The 17891-nt window shown below is 41.6% G+C and overlaps 1 protein-coding gene across 2 annotated transcripts in view; it reads left to right on the top strand.

Moving 5' to 3' along the window:
* The window catches only part of OVCH2 (ovochymase 2), a 1017769-nt gene that overhangs the window by 47810 nt on the left and 952068 nt on the right, over positions 1 to 17891 (top strand). For both annotated transcript variants that reach the window (XM_086955909.1, XM_086955910.1), the window contains exon 2: positions 3259 to 3368. In XM_086955909.1, the coding sequence (XP_086812035.1) occupies positions 3259 to 3368 (110 nt within the window). The remainder of the gene's footprint in view (positions 1 to 3258; positions 3369 to 17891) is intronic.

Below are 17891 nucleotides of genomic sequence, written 5' to 3'. Positions count from 1 at the left end.
ATGTTTGCAGGGCTATTTATGTGGGTGGCGCAATCCGTGATGCAGGCCCACTAGTAGAATTTGATTTACAGGCCTTGGGCACATCTTGTTCACTTTACTAGGTACTTACTAGTAAATCAAATATGCCAACCATCAATTAACCAATCACCAATACAACAAGACAGGCAGCACTTGCACTTTAGCACTGGTCAGCAGTGGTAAAGTGCCAAGAGTACCAAAACCAGCAAAAACGAAATGCAGCACATATCAAAACAGGAGGTTAGAGGCAAAAAGACAGAGGAAACCATACAAAAAGATGCCTGGTCTATCAGTATGGAATGCCGGCTAAGGTAGGTTAACTATGGTAGGTGGGTAGGTATGGTAGGTTAGATATGCGACGTAAGTTTGGTAGGTATGGTTGTTAAGTGGTGTGAAAGGGATTATGCACGAAAGGTATGTTGAGGTAAATTATTGGAAAATGGTGAGCATATCTATGATCTCATCCTCAGCTGGGAGATTGTAGGAAAATGGAGGGGTTTGCTTATGATTAAGTGCCTCTGCCTGTTTGTGTATTTCCCACCTGGTTTTGGAGTGACAGGAGTTAGGGATGTGCATTCACTCTAGACAGTCACATGGGGGTTAAGGTGTGTTCTGCCTTGCCTGGGTGACTCATTGCTAGGCTGAATAGACATGGTCTGCATTTGGAGTGGTGGGAGGTGTTTCCTTGGCACCTGAATAGGCTGTGTCACCTTTGCACAGTGCTGTCTCCACTCCCTGTGTTTAAGCTGAACCAGGGAGGTCGGAACTGGTTTGGACAGAGCTCAGAAATTCTGAAGCAAAGAGAACAATTGAAACCTGGGGTATACTTATGAGACTGTAAACCCCCTTGGACTTTGGATTACTCCCAGAAACAAGAGGACCTTGTCAAGAAGAAGAGCTGAAGAGTTGTGTGGGGAGTGCCGCTATTTCTCTGTGATGGGTGAGTTGGCCTGCAGTTACTGTTTCTATATGTGGCAGAGGGAAACAGTCTGCTGTGGTATCTTGCTTGAGAAGATCTCCAAGGGCTTGTGTGAGCTTGCCTCCTTTTGGAAATCTCAGGGGAATCAAAAAAAACTTCCATAAAAGATCCTTGCTGGATCCCCAAGTGAACTGCCTGGAAAGAGAGCTGGGAGAGCTGTGTGAGGAGCGCTGCCCTTGACGTGTGTGTGTGGGGTGTGTCAGCCTTCGGTTTCTGCACCTGCCTGGAGCAGGGGAAGTACTGGACTGTTCTTCACCTTCTTGAGCAGGTAAGCACATGTTGAGTGCTTCTGTTGTGGCACAAGCATGTGAGAATGCTCCCCTTTCACGAAGGAGCACTCTAAAGGGAGCAGTGTGAGCACAACTTAATTTTGCAAAAAAAATACATCAGCGTATGCAACTTCAGCCGCTGGTAATTGCCTTTCTGCAAGGAAGGCACAACGAGCAACGCAAGAGGACCTGGTGCCGAAAAGAGGCACCACAAGTCCCTCTGTTGCTCCTGCCAACCGCCCCTTGGGAAATCCCTCACCAGCGCAGCCCCCTCAGCAACACGTGGTTTCTGAGTGATGCCTGTGACATCAGTGGCTTTTCACTGGGGAGAAGAGTGCCACAACCTGTCCTTCCCCACAAGGAGAGCGAGCAGTTCCAGGGCCTTGCCGAGGCTGAGTGAGCCAGCAGTGCCAAAAGGATCATCTCACTGGTGACGCTGGGGACTTGTTTTGCCTCAGCACTTCACGAACGCAGGCAGCTGCCTTTCGCCACATGAATGGGGGTCCGGATGAGGTCTTCCCGCTGATTTTGGCAGTGTGCGTGTGCCCCACACCCGCTGTAACATACCTCAGTGACTGGTGGCAATACAGGATGAGTTCCTGAGTGGAAACTGGCCACATGTAAGGAAAACTTCCTGTAATTACTGTGCAACCTCTAATAAGAGCACAGAAACAAATTGAAAGAGAAGTGCTTGTATTTCAAATATCAATCCGGACTTTCCTGATATTCCAAAAAAACAATATGTATGGTCTGTCCTCCTATCAATACCAATTCAATAGAGGTCACATAGAAATATCATATTACAACAGACTCATGTATTAGTGTTGTAAATTCTTCTTTTATTTTTCTTTAAAGCCTCAGGTCAATCAGCCCAGCCAAAGCATTTATTCCGTAAGGACTTCATCGCTATGAGAGAGTATCCCTCCAATCAATAAAGTCAAAAGCGTGGCATCCTCACTGTAGGATATGTGTAAAGGAACGCCGAACAGTCTCTAACCTGACGCGCAAAATCTTGTGATCACTTACCAGTTGGTTCATGAACAGTTGATTGTTTACTTTTGCTGTTTAATAAATATAGCCACACAAACTAGTGCGAGCATCAGGCAGCCCACACTGCTTTGTTCTCTATGTTCGGTGGTTTTACCGACCACATCACTCGGAATAGAGGCGTTGGGGCGATGTATCTGTGTGACAAAAGAATTAGGGGTATGTAGTGATTCATGGGGATATGGTGATTCTTGTGTTTTCCTCTTCCTGACCTAAGTGCTGCACTTCATGCCCTAATAGTGTGATAAATGTCATTTCAGATCTTTGTAAAGAGAGGGCAGCGAGTATCATTATCAGTGTCTGCATAATGTGTACAGTGATGGTGTAAGGCATTTGTATGACATATGCAACATAAAAGTATTTGCTGTAATACGCTAACTGATGTGATTATGACAATTGGCTAGTTTGCCAAGTAATTGTGATTTATGTGATTGTGGTGTATGTGTTTATATATAATATAAAATACATTTTTATTTAACCTGGTGTGGAGTCTCTTCTGTGGTATGTAGTGTGTCACTCTTGTGTGTGTGTGTTGCACAAAAGCCTTACATATTGCCTCTGGGAGAAGCCTGACTGATCTGCACAAGCTACTAAGGGGGTGAACAGAAGTTATGTTGGGTTTGTAACTCCCTTACCCTGACTAGAGTGGTGGGTTCTGCTTGGCTTAAGTGTATACCCTTGCCGACCAGAACCCCCATTTCTAACAATGACAAATTATTGGCCTCCTTCAAAATCTTGCTACAATGCATTAACACTTATTTGGAGATAAACATATTTTGTACGACAGACCAAAAATCTATTTGTTTTAAAGATGTTAGGTAACATGAGCATATGCTAGGTCGGACAATATTTAAGACTGAACTATACTGTTCCATTAATGGGCAGTTTATGGACTCATGTCTTTGTTAAAATATTAAAATCTATAAATCTTCTTTGGCCTCCTAGGAAGCAGATGTGGAGCAGAGCCTTTGAATACCAACCCCTACAGCGTCTTTACTTTTCTTTCGCGCATTGTTGGAGGCAGCGCGGCATCCCCAGGATCACATGCATGGATGGTAAGCAAAGCCTCCCCTGTTTCTTGTTAAATTTGAGAAACAATGAATGATAAGTGGAATAATGCCTAGAAATTGTCCTGTTGATTCCTTCAAATTAACAAACTTTTAATGACAAATGTGTATGTCTTGGTTGTTGTATCTCTCAATACAGCGTATTTGTGATTTTTGTGCAATATTTTTCTCAAAAGCCCAGACTGTTATTTAATATATGAATTTGATATAATTGTACAATTGGTTTTTATTGAATGTTTCATTAAACTGATTTCTTATAATTGCCTTTTGGGTCATTTTAAGACTGGCATTAAGGAGTGTTTGATAGTGAAAGGAGTGGAGTGTAGTATACCTGAATGTGTGGATTCCTCAAAGAGATTAATTGTGTTGATATATTGACTACATAAGGAATCCTGTCTCTTGAAGTAGTGGGTCCTCTCTCCTTTTATTTGGACTCTTAATCCACCAGGTGACGACTACTTCGGCCGCAACATTTATAAAAGACCGCTAAGCAGACGGTCCTTGATAATGCATTGGCAGGAATCCCAGTCACAGTGGTTCTTGTCAATGCATTTTTTCTGTTTTGTACAGGGCTCTGAGAGGGACACATTTTGCAGTTTTTACTGCCCCTTACCGCCTAGGTTTTCTGGCAGTGACAGACACTGAAAACTGACCTGCCATTGCACCCATCTAAATTAGATGGGTGGAATGACAGGTCAGCCTCCGTCAGCCCTTACTTTAACATTGGAGAGGGATAAATCACGGCGGGGATGGAGTTGTCTCCACCGTTGTAAAAGCTAAGTTCTGCCCACATGTAAATTTGGAAGGCAGAGTGCATTCTTGGTAGTAAGGATACTCGGCTGCCATTGCGATGGAGTATCTTTACCATCATTAATTAAATCGGGCTTTTAATCTCAGCTCAGACTACTATACTCGTTATCTTGTTCTGTAACTTTATACTCAAATTTGTAAGCATTATTTCATTTAATTTCTTAAAGACTTGACATTTGTACAACCAAGACTAGCTTCGTTCTTTTACAAAAGCTTTCTGATGTGATAACTTATTCAGGTATCAATAGCTGTCTCAAAGGTCCTATTAATGTGAGGAATAGTGTGACATTTTAGCATATATTGTTCCTAATTCTGTGGAATTTATTTCTTTATCTGGTGTTAGTCAAGACCTTTTGATTTTACTAAAATGTATCTGATGTCGTACATATATGGGCTTTCAGCTACCTCTCTTCACTGATTGATGTTGTGTTGTGTCATTCACATTTTGCTTCTACCCACTACAGCATATACCATGGAGCAGTGTGTCAGGCTACTTAAAGCTGTTAGTTAACTTCACTTTGAATGACTGACATTTGCTCTCTCACAAGGAGCACATCTGCATGCAGACTAGTTCCTAAAAAGACCAGTATTTTTATTTTTGCTTTATAATTACTTTAGTGTTGCCATTGTGTTTAGAGACTGATGTGATAACAGGATTCTTCTTATGCACAAGTTATCTTCATCAGATCCCATCTCCTGTCAATGCTGTTGTAAATTCTATTTGGAGTGTTTTGCTTTTCTGACGGCTGCTGTTTCACCACTTACCAGACTTTGTCTATTTGTACCTGTTCTCTAAAAAGATAACATATTTTTACTTTCTTATTTCTCTCCTTATTTCCTTCCATCTTTCTTTCCTTTGTTTTCCCTTCTTTCTCTTGCCTTCTTTCTTTCCTTCTCTCTCCTCTTTCCTTCTTTTTCTTTTTCTCTTTCCTTCTTTCTGCCTTACGTTTTTGCATCCTTTCATTCTTATGTTCTACTGTCTTTCTTTGTTTCTTCTTCTTGCAGCCAAGGCCATACTGTTTTGTAAGTTGTCCCCTTCAGCATCAGGGAATACTATGGTAATGTGTTGTTATTTGGAGACCAAAAATAGTTTTTTCCCTGTAGTAAAGGATTATTTTTCAGATTATTGAGGGCTTGGCATATCCCCAAATAATACAATTTAGCAAAAACCATGACAAAACAAGAATTGGCAGTAGGCTGGTGGCCAACACCAGACATATTTGTTTTGCCAATGCTTGTTAAACTTCTATAATGTTTGTATTGTTATGTATCTCGATGAACAGTTTTGTAGTAATTTGAAGGACTATTTTTAGTTTATGTCTCTATGGTTTTAAAGAGAAAAAAACAAATGAAGAGATGCTGGTGATGAAGCAATTGAAAATTAAAAAGAAAAGGCCTCACTCAACCTTTAACACCGCATTTCACAATTGACAATATTAACCTTTTGACTTTCATGTAGATATTACCACAAGGTCTCTATTTAGAGAGATCGACTGGAACTTTGGCATTACACATTATACAAATCTCTTCATTTTACAGCCTTCTGGAAACAACAATGTTTCCAATGGCCAAACCTGAAGCATACATAACATTAATATTAGGTTGTCTCTAGAAAAACCTAACTGAATAACAACCAGACTCTATTTTTATTTAAAGGCTTGTAAACTATTATGTTTATGCTGCACATAATTCTTTGTTCATCTGAGGCATCATGGTTGCCTAATAAATCAGATGTGAGAATCTCAATAGGCTTTTATGCTTTTTTATTATCTATGGTGTCTTAATTTTCCAAGCAGAATCCCTGGCCCTTCCTCGAGGCACTTGACACACAAGTCTCCAGGACCATGCTGTGAACTCTGGTGCTGAGTTGCTACTTTTGATACCCCACCATTACCCACACTTGTCTCTCAGTGCCACACAGTGGGACCAGCTGTTGCTGTTCTGTTCATGAGCCTGTTTTGATTGTCCCAGTTGCATAGCAACCTGGAATCTACCCTTAACCCCTTTACCCAGGCGGAAATTCTGCTGCTGTGCGGCGGTTTCAAAGAGTTGGCAGGGCTGCGTCGGCCAACGGACGTTCGCAGCATTAGCCAGGTAGTGCTCGGGACGGCCATTGGCCGACAGAAGCAGCAAACAGGTTAACTTGGGGCACTGGACAAATAACAAGCAAGAGCTGTGTTCTTGGCTCCATAGGGAACATTTTATTTGCAAATAGGCATACTGACTTTCCTAGGGTTAGGAGCAGTCTCTCCTGATCTCTGGGGGATGTGTGGAGACAACAGTTCTTCTACCACGCCTAAGGGGAAATGTAAGCAGAGTGAGAGGTAATGCAACGGGCACATGGTGAACCTCACTTAAAATAAGTAAATTGTAGCGAAAAATACAATTGCACTTAAGATGTTTCCTTGGTAGCATTTGCCCACAGCCCCATATCACCTATGCAGCTATCACAAATACACATGTACACAGCAAACATAAGATATTGTCAATATTAAGTGGGGTTAGTGGTGTTCTATTGCTGACATTGGGCTCCGCCTTCATGTACTATCAACTTGGGAGTCTCCTGGAACACTATTTGATGATTTCTTTAGCCACCCCACAACCTCTAGCTCTACTGCTTCTTCGTCCTACAGTTGAAACTGCTGTATAGTTCTGAGCCTGCCTTCCTGGCCAGGTCTTGAAATAGAGTCTTCCTCAGTAGTACCATCAATTGCAATGTCCTTCCCACGCTACAGCAGGACCAGTCCAAAAAAAGTCACCAGGAGCCCCACTCTCCTCCCCACGGAGCCTTCTCTTCCCTTGTCCTGGGGTATTTGGACACAATATTGAGTTTTAACTGTAGAGGTACAGAAATATTGGGGAAAAAAAAATATTGTGATACAAGAATATTATTTTCCAGGTATGTAATATTGTTGTTTTTAATATCGTTTTAAATACTATCATCATAAAAAATATCGTTTTCTTATTTTGTTTGTGTTTTAGTTAATATATTCATTTGTTATGTTAATATTGTCTGTATAATTTTTAATAATATTTCTAAAAATCGGTTGTAATTTTAAGTGATTCATAATTTTTTATTTATGTGCTAATAGTAACTAAAATAGTTTATTGTGATGATTATTTAAAATCTTACAATAATACACATCTCAGACAAAGATTTGAAACTGTATTCTTGAATAAAAGCACTAAAAAATGTCATTTGTAAGTAATTAAATATCTACAATAGGCATTACATCTAATTTGCTTTTGACTATCAATAGAAACTTTACAAAGATAGCATTTAAAATAATGTCGTTCGAGTTCATGCAATTGATCAAGGTCTGTCTACATGTCCTTATGCCACGTACTTTGAAGGGAAACTTTAGTAACGATTTCCTCTCCTGTAAAAGCGTAGGGCAGATACAGAGAAGATGAAGCATATCTTCCTCACCGTTGTTGCACAGTCGGCATTTTTTTGAATTTTCAGTCTCTCCCACGGGGGAAGGTGGCATAGGCCTGGCATAGTTCCAAATCTGGCTTTAAGGAGGACCTGTTTTTTTTTTTCTGTCCACGGTGTTACCAGGTATTGTTGGATTTCCTTCTTTTTATATCCATTAATTATCGTCCATGCGTGTTTTCTTTTGGTGAGGATAGCTTTATCGTTTAAGATGGATAGATGGCTTGCAGTTTTATTAATTCTTTTCTTGAACGATGACTTGATTATATTGTTTTCCCATATTGGCGTGATCGCAAATTCCTTTATTGCTTCCCTTAGGAAGATTCACGCAGTAGAATTTGTGTCCTTATTTATTTCTCTCCATAAGAGTTGCGATATTTTGTTTTGATGGTCATTTTTTATTTGGTTCCATACTTTTATAAAGTGGCTTTGCCTTGCATGTTGCTGGTTGGTCAGTCCAAACTCCAGCCTTACTTGGGGTAGTTCCAGTTCTAATGACTTCTGTGTATAGTTTCTCTAATATGGTCGCCCATAGTTCTGAGTTTTCTTTAAAGAGAGCAAACGGTATCCCATTTGGTCCAGGAGCGCCGTTCTTCTGTTTTTTATAAGTTTGATTATCTCTTCTATTTCTATAATTATTGTTGTATCGAAATCCTTATCCTTAAGAGGAGATTTATCTTTTTTACACCCATGCCCCTTTTTCAAGGTTCTTAACTGTGAAGACAGTGTCCTGATTTAAGTGTCTCCTCAGAAAGATCTCCCATTCCTGCTCAGTTAGTGGTGAAGATATTACCTGCTTGTTAGGTCTGGCAAGGTTATTGATAATCTTCCAGAAGTCTCTAGAGTTCTTTTGCTTGCCAGTGTGGAATACTTTTGCCCAGGTTGCTTGTTTTGCCTGATTTTTCTTACCCCATATTAGTTTCTTTACATTTTGATTCAGTGACTTTAATTTTCCCAGATTTTCCGCTTTTATCCCTTGTTTCTTTAGTAGCCTGACAATCCTGTTTCGTTCTTTCTTCAATGTCCTTATTGTATAAGGCAGATTTAGGTGGTTTTCATTATCCCTGGGTGGTTCTCTATATTTTTGCTTCTTCTTAGTATATATTTTAGTTTGTGGTGTGGTCAGCCTCCCCGTGAAGTATTCCCATTGCTCTATCACTGTTTTTGCTATCGTGTCCTTAAAGCATACTTCCAAAATCCTTCCCAGTTCATCATTCAATATTTCTTTGTTATCCACATTCCAAAACAGTTTTTTGTAGTTTGTTGTGCCAATATTCCCTTAGGTGGATTGGTACTCCTTATTTCTATTTAGTCCGATGTTCATTATAATTATTTGTTGAGCATGATCACTTTCGTTAACTATCTTCAACACTGTTGCTAATAGTAATTCACAGTGTTGCAGGGGGTACTACGTTTGTAGAGGTACGAGGTGGGAACTTAATTAGACATAAATAATTAACCTTGTATTACTAATTATTTAATTGATTATTAATTATGTTAATTGTGAAATAATATTTTTTTATATATTAGGGTTGCTAGGTCTGAGGGGTATATGCTGGAAAGCTAATTACGTATCATTACTTAACAATGAATAATTAATTTATTATTAATTAATGAATTGATAATTCATTATGTAAATTGTGTAATAATTATATTTTTTAGTTATACATTAGGTGCGGGCTGTTGGGGTTGTAGGGGTATAGGGTGGGAAGATAATTAAGTAATAATTATTAATGCATTCATAATTGTTTAATTGATTATTTCTTATGTTGATTGTGTTATGCTTATTTATTTTAGTTTAGTAAACATGTGCATTGTTTTTTATTTGTATATACAAATTTTTGGGGTTAAATAATAATGTTCATATTAAGAGTTTTATATATGCTGTAAATAAAAGGGTTATTCAAATATGTTATGTGTTTGAAGTGAAGTACTTTGCCTACAGATGCACAGACTGGAGTGGGAATAGTACATGTTACCTCTCCGAAGTCCAAGTTTTCCCTGCTGCTTCACAGACTAGAGTGGTAATAGTAAATATGACCCCTATGAAGTCCAATGCTTCCCCTACTGTTCCACAGACTGGAGTGGGAATAGTAAATTTAACCCCCTCATCGTCCAGCAGTTTCCCTACTGTTGTACAGACTCGAGTGGGAATAGTACATTTTGCCCCTCTGAAGTTTAACGCTTTCCCGACTGTTGCACAAACTGGAGTGGGAATAGTATATTGCAGCCCTCTAAAGTCCAACATTTTCCCTACTGTTGAACAGACTGGAGTGAGAATACAAAATGTAATCCCTCATAATAAATGTATTCTTTCCGAAGTCCAATGCTATACCTACAGTTGCACAAACTGGAGTTGGAATGCTAAATGTAATCCCTCTAAAGTCCAATGCTTTTTTTACTTTTGCACAGACTAGAGTAGGAATACTAAATCTTACCTGTCCAAATTCCAATTCCCGGACTTCAATTCTTGTCTTAATATTGGTTAAATAAATGCATTATTATTATTTGTTTGATTTTAAATGTTATATATAAATATATATATATATATTACGAAATCCTGAGAAGCTTAGCGCACACACCTCAATCGCGCATGTAGCCAGAAGACCGGACACGGACCCAATTCCTTCTTACGTTATTTTATTTGCCCAAAGTCAAAGACACGTTTCGCGGCTCCCGCCGCTTGTTCACTCCACCTACTTTTTCTTTATATATATATATATATACATATATATATATATATATATATAATATATATATATATATTATATATATATATTTTGCTCCACGAGTGCCGGAGAAGACTGAAAGGCTGTCTGGGCGGTCCGAGTCACGAAGCCGGCGCTTCGCAAAATATCCGCTCCCAGGTTCTAAAAATTCATAAAGAACCACTCGGACACCTCGAGTGCTTTTTGCTCTGATTTATTCAGCAAACCGGGAAAAACTACGCGTTTCGGGGATGAACCCTTGATCACGCTCGTCAAACTTTCAGTGCCACCATGTTTAAATACATAAACAAACCCATTTACACCACGTGACAATTGCAGCCAACTGTGGCGGCCATCTTGTAAGGTGCAATATTGCCTTAACACACGTAGGCTTGTCTCATATCTCAACACATTGATAAGCCGACAATATCATTTTTTGGGCATATCACAGAACAGTTAATTATCAATGCTAACGCATAAAACCATACAAGTGCAAAATTACATTTGTTAAACTGTGATACACAGCATGTTTTTTGTCTTGCCCCAGTGGGCTAGTCCATTCTTGGTGTCTTGCCCAAGTGGGCAAATGATAATTCAATGTCAATAGAGAATACATATCACATCCTACGTGTTCATGAAGTGTTGGCCTTGGTCTTCTAACCATCAGTTGTTTTACAATTGTTAGTGCTCAAAATTCATCTGGAATTAAAAACATGATAAAATTACACTTCAGCAAACTGTAATCAGACGTAAAAACATTTCATTCATGTAAGTGAATTGCTAGCTCCTCACTAATGTTCAGTCCATTCGGGGCCAAACTTTCCAAGTCAACAATATACCTGGATTCTAATTTGCGCATTGACAATTCTCGGTTACCCCCTCTCACTCCGAGATCCACACTGTCAATCACCACTAGACGTACCAGGTTCTCGTCACTGAAATGGTGTTCTGCAAAGTGGCGAGAAACTGGATACTGTTTGTTCTTATTCTTTATTGCTCGTAAATGCTCCAGTATTCGTTTTTTTGCCTCATGTTTTGTACTGCCAATATACCATTTCTGACAGGGGCACATCAAAACATAGATGCAGTGTGTGGTAGTGCAAGTCAGATTTTTCTTGATCACAAATTCCCTGTTTTGATTGGGTATCTGCAAGGTTGTGCAATCTGTGCTGTTCCTGCAGGCTTTGCATTTCTCACAACATCGGAAACCAGCCGGTTTCACGGTTTTTGAGACATCCCTAGATTTAATGTGGTTATGGCTCAATTCATCCCTCAGGGTTCTGCTTTTCTTGAAAGTGATCTGTGGATTGCTGCTTAAGTTAGTACTTAAGTGAGTATCAGTTAACAAGACATGCCAATGTTTCTTTAGAATGTATCTTACAGAATTGGCCTGTCCCGAGAATGTGGTGATAAATCTGACAGTATTGTCTTGATCTTCATCTTGCACTTTAGGATACAGTAGGTAATTTCTATTTAATGATTGAACTCTGACTTTGGCTTTATTTATGATGTTCCTGCTATAGCCTCTTTCTAGAAATCTTTGGCACATGATTTCTTGTTCTTGTTCAAAAGATGAGTCATTACTGCAGTTTCTCTTTGCACGCAGCAATTCACCATACGGTATGCTGCGTACCAGGTTAGATGGATGGCTGCTGTTGGCATTAAGAATACTGTTACCGGCTGTACTCTTCCGGTACAGCTTAGTTGTGATCTTATCCTCCTTTATTTCAACCAGAACATCAAGAAATTCAATGGATTTTTTGCTGATGTTACTGGTAAAGTGCAGATTTAAATTGTTGTTGTTAAGTTTCTCTATGAAGGATATTACAGTTTCTTCTGTGCCACACCAAATGAAAAAAATATCATCTATATAGCGCAGCCACAGGGCAATGTTGGAAAATTCTGCCATCTCCATGGCAACCTGCTCCTCCCACCAGCCCATGAAAAGATTTGCATAGCTGGGGGTGAAGCAGGTTCCCATGGCTGTGCCCTGTGACTGTCTATAGATGTCCTCATCAAAATAAAAGAAATTATTAGTCAGACAAATTTCAATCATTTTCAACAACATTTGTGAATGATGAAAAAATGTTATTGACCTACTTTTGAAGAAATGTTGTATAGCTTCTAGCCCAAGTTCATGTTTAATACATGTGTACAGACTGCTAACATCAAGCGACACAAGTAAGAAATTCCTTTCCCAATGCATCCCATCAATCACCGTCAAGAAATGTGTAGTATCTTTCAGGTATGAGGGTAATGCAACCACATAAGGTCTTAAAAAATAGTCGATAAACCTTGAGGTGTTCTCTAGCATTGATCCTATTGAGGAGACTATAGGTCTCCCTGGCGGGTCTATCATACTTTTGTGCAGTTTTGGGAGTAGGTACAGGACAGGGACTCTGGGGTGGGCACAAAAGGAAGAAGAAGAAACACTAGCGCTTGGCCTCTCTTTTTGCCCCTCGTCCAATTTGAATTTTGCCCAAACAAGGATTGATTTGTTCTTGTTTTCCCGGAAACTTAAATTAAAGAAATGGTTCAACACTGCAGTTCAAGATCCACGAAATGTGAGTAACCCAAGTATTACAAGCTCTATTAATGTGGGTGATATTGATGTACTAAATGTAATGTACCCCACTCAAGACAGAGCAGCAAGCGCAGCAGAAGGAACCAATGAATGGGAAGGATGGGTAGATGATCTGAGCGGGAACCCAGGCAGTACTTTTAAGCCCAAATCTGTTTTTCTCCCTAATGTCCAGAGTGAGGCAATTGATGTGTTTGAGAAAGGGGTTTTAAAAGACTTGAAGAAACTGAGATATGTAAAAACACCGTGGAATAAGAAAAATCTGACCGAGATACAAGCAAATGCACTGATGGACCTAAAGAGTGACTCTAGCATTGTCATCCGACAGTCAGATAAGGGTGGCAATGTGGTCATTCAGGACAAACAGAAATACATAGCAGAAGGCAAAAGACAATTAAATGATACAGAATGCTATTCTAGAAGCAATATGACAGAAGTATTGGGATCCTACATAAATTACAGAAGCTTGTTACAAGATTGGTTAGACAGAGGCCAACACTTCATGAACACGTAGGATGTGATATGTATTCTCTATTGACATTGAATTATCATTTGCCCACTTGGGCAAGACACCAAGAATGGACTAGCCCACTGGGGCAAGACAAAAAACATGCTTTGTATCACAGTTTAACAAATGTAATTTTGCACTTGTATGGTTTTATGCGTTAGCATTGATAATTAACTGTTCTGTGATATGCCCAAAAAATGATATTGTCGGCTTATCAATGTGTTGAGATATGAGACAAGCCTACGTGTGTTAAGGCAATATTGCACCTTACAAGATGGCCGCCACAGTTGGCTGCAATTGTCACGTGGTGTAAATGGGTTTGTTTATGTATTTAAACATGGTGGCACTGAAAGTTTGACGAGCGTGATCAAGGGTTCATCCCCGAAACGCGTTGTTTTTCCCGGTTTGCTGAATAAATCAGAGCAAAAAGCACTCGAGGTGTCCGAGTGGTTCTTTATGAATTTTTAGAACCTGGGAGCGGATATATATATATATATATAAAGAAAAAGTAGGAGGCCCCCTTAGTTAGCAATAGTGGGACCAGGGGAAAAGGTACTGGACAAAGTCTAGAGGGTCCCTGAAGCAAAAGTGTACTGGACAAGTAATATAGACTAGAAGAATCTATACCTCAAAGATGGAATTTGGAGAAAGACCCTGATTATTGGGACAAACTTGCAACCATTACTGTGAACTTACTAATATGTGGGTACAACAACAATAAAGTGCATCAATCAATGATAATGACAATAAATCAGTGCAAATAGACAGAACTCTAGATGTACACATAGAAAAGGAAAAATAAGAACCTCTTCACGACAATGTTCAGTCAACCCCTTCCATGCTGAGCCGATTCTGCTCGTGTGCTACGCTTTTAAAGAATCAATGGCTTTATGACGGCCCCCAGCCGTCATGAGCACACGAGCACCGTGATGCATGACGGATGTGGGCCGTCATCAGCATGGAAGGGGTTAAAAATGTATAAAATAATTTGTTTATTCTGCTACATGCAGTTACATTACATATATACATAATAATTAATACACCACAATACAAAAGAAATAATAAGATAAAAAATTCAGATTAAGAATTATTCAAGAGAATAAGATGTCGACGCAGCGTTTCGGTGTAGATAATGAGCCCCTTCTTCAGGACTGTTTCTCTACAAAGAGACACACAATTACAATACAGCAACAAGATACGATTATTAAAATGGTGGAATCCCTACTCAGTGAAGACGGGAGAGATTTGACAGCTCATGAACTTTTCATTGTGGACTGTGTCTCACTAGTACTAAAAAACAACTTGTTTCTGTTCAACAAAGATCTTTATAAACAGGTCAAGGGGACTAGTATGGGGGCCACTTGTGCCCCCAGTCTGGCCTGCCTTTATGTCTCTCAATTTGAAGAAAAACATATCTTCAACCATTTGGCACCATTCTATGAGAATAAATCAGAATGGTCTCAATACATCGATGATGTATTTTTCATTTGGACTGGACCAGCAGTCACCCTCCCTGTCAAAAAAAAAAAACATTCCCTTTGGCCAATTTCTTAGGCTAAAGCGGAACTGTACAACTATTCAGGATTATGACAAACATGCTATAGCTCTTAAGCAAAAATTTATTGACAGAGGGTATCCAAAGAGAATTGTTAGACACGCATACAAGCGTGCCAAATACCATATGGCCGGGATGCCCGTCACCCCCTCCCAACACAATCCCCAAGGATGGGAAGTCGGACGCAGTTCTGAACTTTTGGAAGGCGGGAGGGAGTCACCCTCCCGGCCGTATTTATTAAAATATGAAACAAAATGTTAAAACATTAAATAAAAGTTTCATAATCATGTACAATTTTACATTTATTACATTTTGATGAAGACATGTTCTTTGGCTAACCTTAACAAATCTCTAATACAAAGGTTTCCTAGCCGAGTCTAACATCCTGCAAATGCATACATTCTAAATTAAAATTGTACATCCTAGCATTAAGGGCCAATGGCAAGGTCTTAACCGGTGTCAGATCCCTACTACCAAAACTCTCGTCCTCACGGTGTGAGTGGCGCATGCGCAGAGGACTGTACCCTCATTGCCAACTGTAATTTCCCTTGTCTTGTTGGGGGCCCCCCTTTCCGCTCGACGCCATCTTAAAGGTCGTCCGAGCTCCCGTGTGAGGTATCTGTAGGAAGGACAGCGTGGACTCCCCCCCCATCCCCAAACTCTCTATCCGCCGTCGCGGATATCCGGCCCCCGGGAAATTAGTAGGAGGGGCATATAGCCGCCTCCTCCCCTGGAAGGGGCCTATCGCCGTCTCCCCTTAGGCGACCCATCCTTAGTGGGTGCCGCCTCCCCGTGGGAGGGGCCAATGGCCGCCTCCCCCCGGGCGCTCCCATCCATAGTGGGTGGCGCCCCCCTCTAGGGACCTTGAAATTACTGCTCACCGATCATGACCTTACCGCCACAGGCCGGATAGTTGACCGGCTATCCGGCCCCCCCAAACTCCTCCTAAAGGTCATGCTTCCTCAAACCCCTTAGCCATGCTATGAAGTCTCCTATGAGTAAAACATTCCCCTCCCGGGACAGGTGAACCCCATCATTCAGATACATGTGATCTCCCCGAATACACCCATGAGGAATACTATGCAACTGCGCAGAGCGAAACAATCTACCAATTTTATTGTTAACCTTCTTCACCGAATGGTTCAGTGCCGACACCGACAGGCCCCCCCGCCATACTTTCCTGGGAATCATGTGGGACCAGGCAATCATGCACCCCGGGATTCTTTTTGCCAACCAGCTAACAGCAGACAAAACTTGTTCAAACAATACTCGTCTACCCAGTGTCACCAAGTCATTGCCCCCCAGGTGTACTATGACTACAGATGGCGGTGACCTTTGCCGCTCCAAGAGACCCTCGACAAAAGACTCGAATTGGTCAATACAGAGCCCGCCCTTCCCATGGAAGGCCACTCTGTACCCGTATTCCCCAGCTGCGCGAGTCGCGTCACCTGCTTTGAATACGTCCCCGGCGCGCCTCACGTATGAGTGGCCCACGACCCACACCACTCTCTCCTCAGACGGTGATCCATGACCGCTGGTCTCCTGGTACTGGGTCGACTGGAAATTCCGCCCCGCATGACATGCTCGCGAAACTGTAATTCAAACAAAAGACAAGAAGCGTGAGTGCATGTCAATTGACTTACAACATGTGCAATCGCACATACCTTCTGAAGCAATTCGAGGACCATCGCCCCAACTGTTTCACTTCATCCGCACTCTGACCCCTGGCTGTAGCCTCAGTAGCTGCCCCTATCCTAAAGGAGTGGGTCCCAAAATCGCCCGGGTCCATGCCTGCGGCGGCGATTGTCAGTGCCAGCACCCTCTGAAACTGAAACCTCGTCAGTGGGGTGCCATCCCTGTGCCTTAGCAAACTCCCCCCCACGTAGCAGCCCTCGGTGCCAAGTATTCCTCTATACACATTATCGGGCACATGGGGGACCCTCGCATGCGCTGCACAATAACACTGTTTCCCGTAGCCCCCTGGTCGGTCTTGGACCTGGCTATCGTGACTACCATCGAATCACCCCTAATCAGGATGTGATTCCTGCACAGGCCTCCCTCAACGTCTTTTTTATTCCTTGCGACCAGTTCGCTCACCCGCATCGCCCCATGGAACGCTAATGCGAAAGCTGCCCGGAACAAAACCGCCTCGAATTGGGAGGAGCATGTCACGACTAGTTTCGCCATGAGTAGGGACAACCTTTCTAATCCAATCGGGCGCCACGCATCTTGCTTGCGACCCTCAAGGCGCTGCCAGCCGCGAAGGGCTTTTCTCTCCAAAAAGGAACTTGTTGGGTCTTTTATGCCATGCACCTGCGCCATAAATGAAATGGCCGCCCTGTGTCTATTGGCCGTTGCCGTTGATCGGCCTTCTCGGTGTAGAGCTACCAAGAACCCCAGGAAGGACTCCTCCTGACCCCAGTTCTGACTCCCTGTCGGACCCAAAAATGTGCAATAGGAACGAAACGCTCCTTCGTATGCTTTCCTCGTCCTGGGGGCTAAGCTTGCTGCCACGAGGTCTTGTAATCCGGGGCACCGATTAGCCAAAGCGCTTCGGGGAATGGTGCCGCCACCAGGTCCGCTGAAGATAGATAACCCCTGAACGCCTGCATATGTGAACGAGAGAGTCCATCAGCTGCATGATTCAGTACACCCGGTACATGTTTCGCCCTGAACTGTACATTCAGTTTCATGCAAAGCAGCACAACCTCTTTCAACAATCTCAAGATCCATTTGCAGCGTGCTGCCTGTTTGTTAATGCATTCGACAACAGTCATATTATCAGACCAAAATACCACAGAGCGGTCTCTGAAATCGTCTGGCCATGCCATCAGAGCAACAAAAATAGGGAATAGCTCCAGGAACCCAATGTTACTTGTGAGACCGCTGGAGTGCCACCACGCCGGCCATGTT

The sequence above is a fragment of the Lissotriton vulgaris genome, chromosome 2_1, assembly GCF_964263255.1.
Source record: "Lissotriton vulgaris chromosome 2_1, aLisVul1.2, whole genome shotgun sequence".
In the NCBI taxonomy this organism is placed as follows: Eukaryota; Metazoa; Chordata; class Amphibia; order Caudata; family Salamandridae; genus Lissotriton; species Lissotriton vulgaris.
The sequence above is the reverse complement of the archived record's forward strand: the minus strand, read 5'-3'. Positions and strand labels throughout refer to the sequence as shown.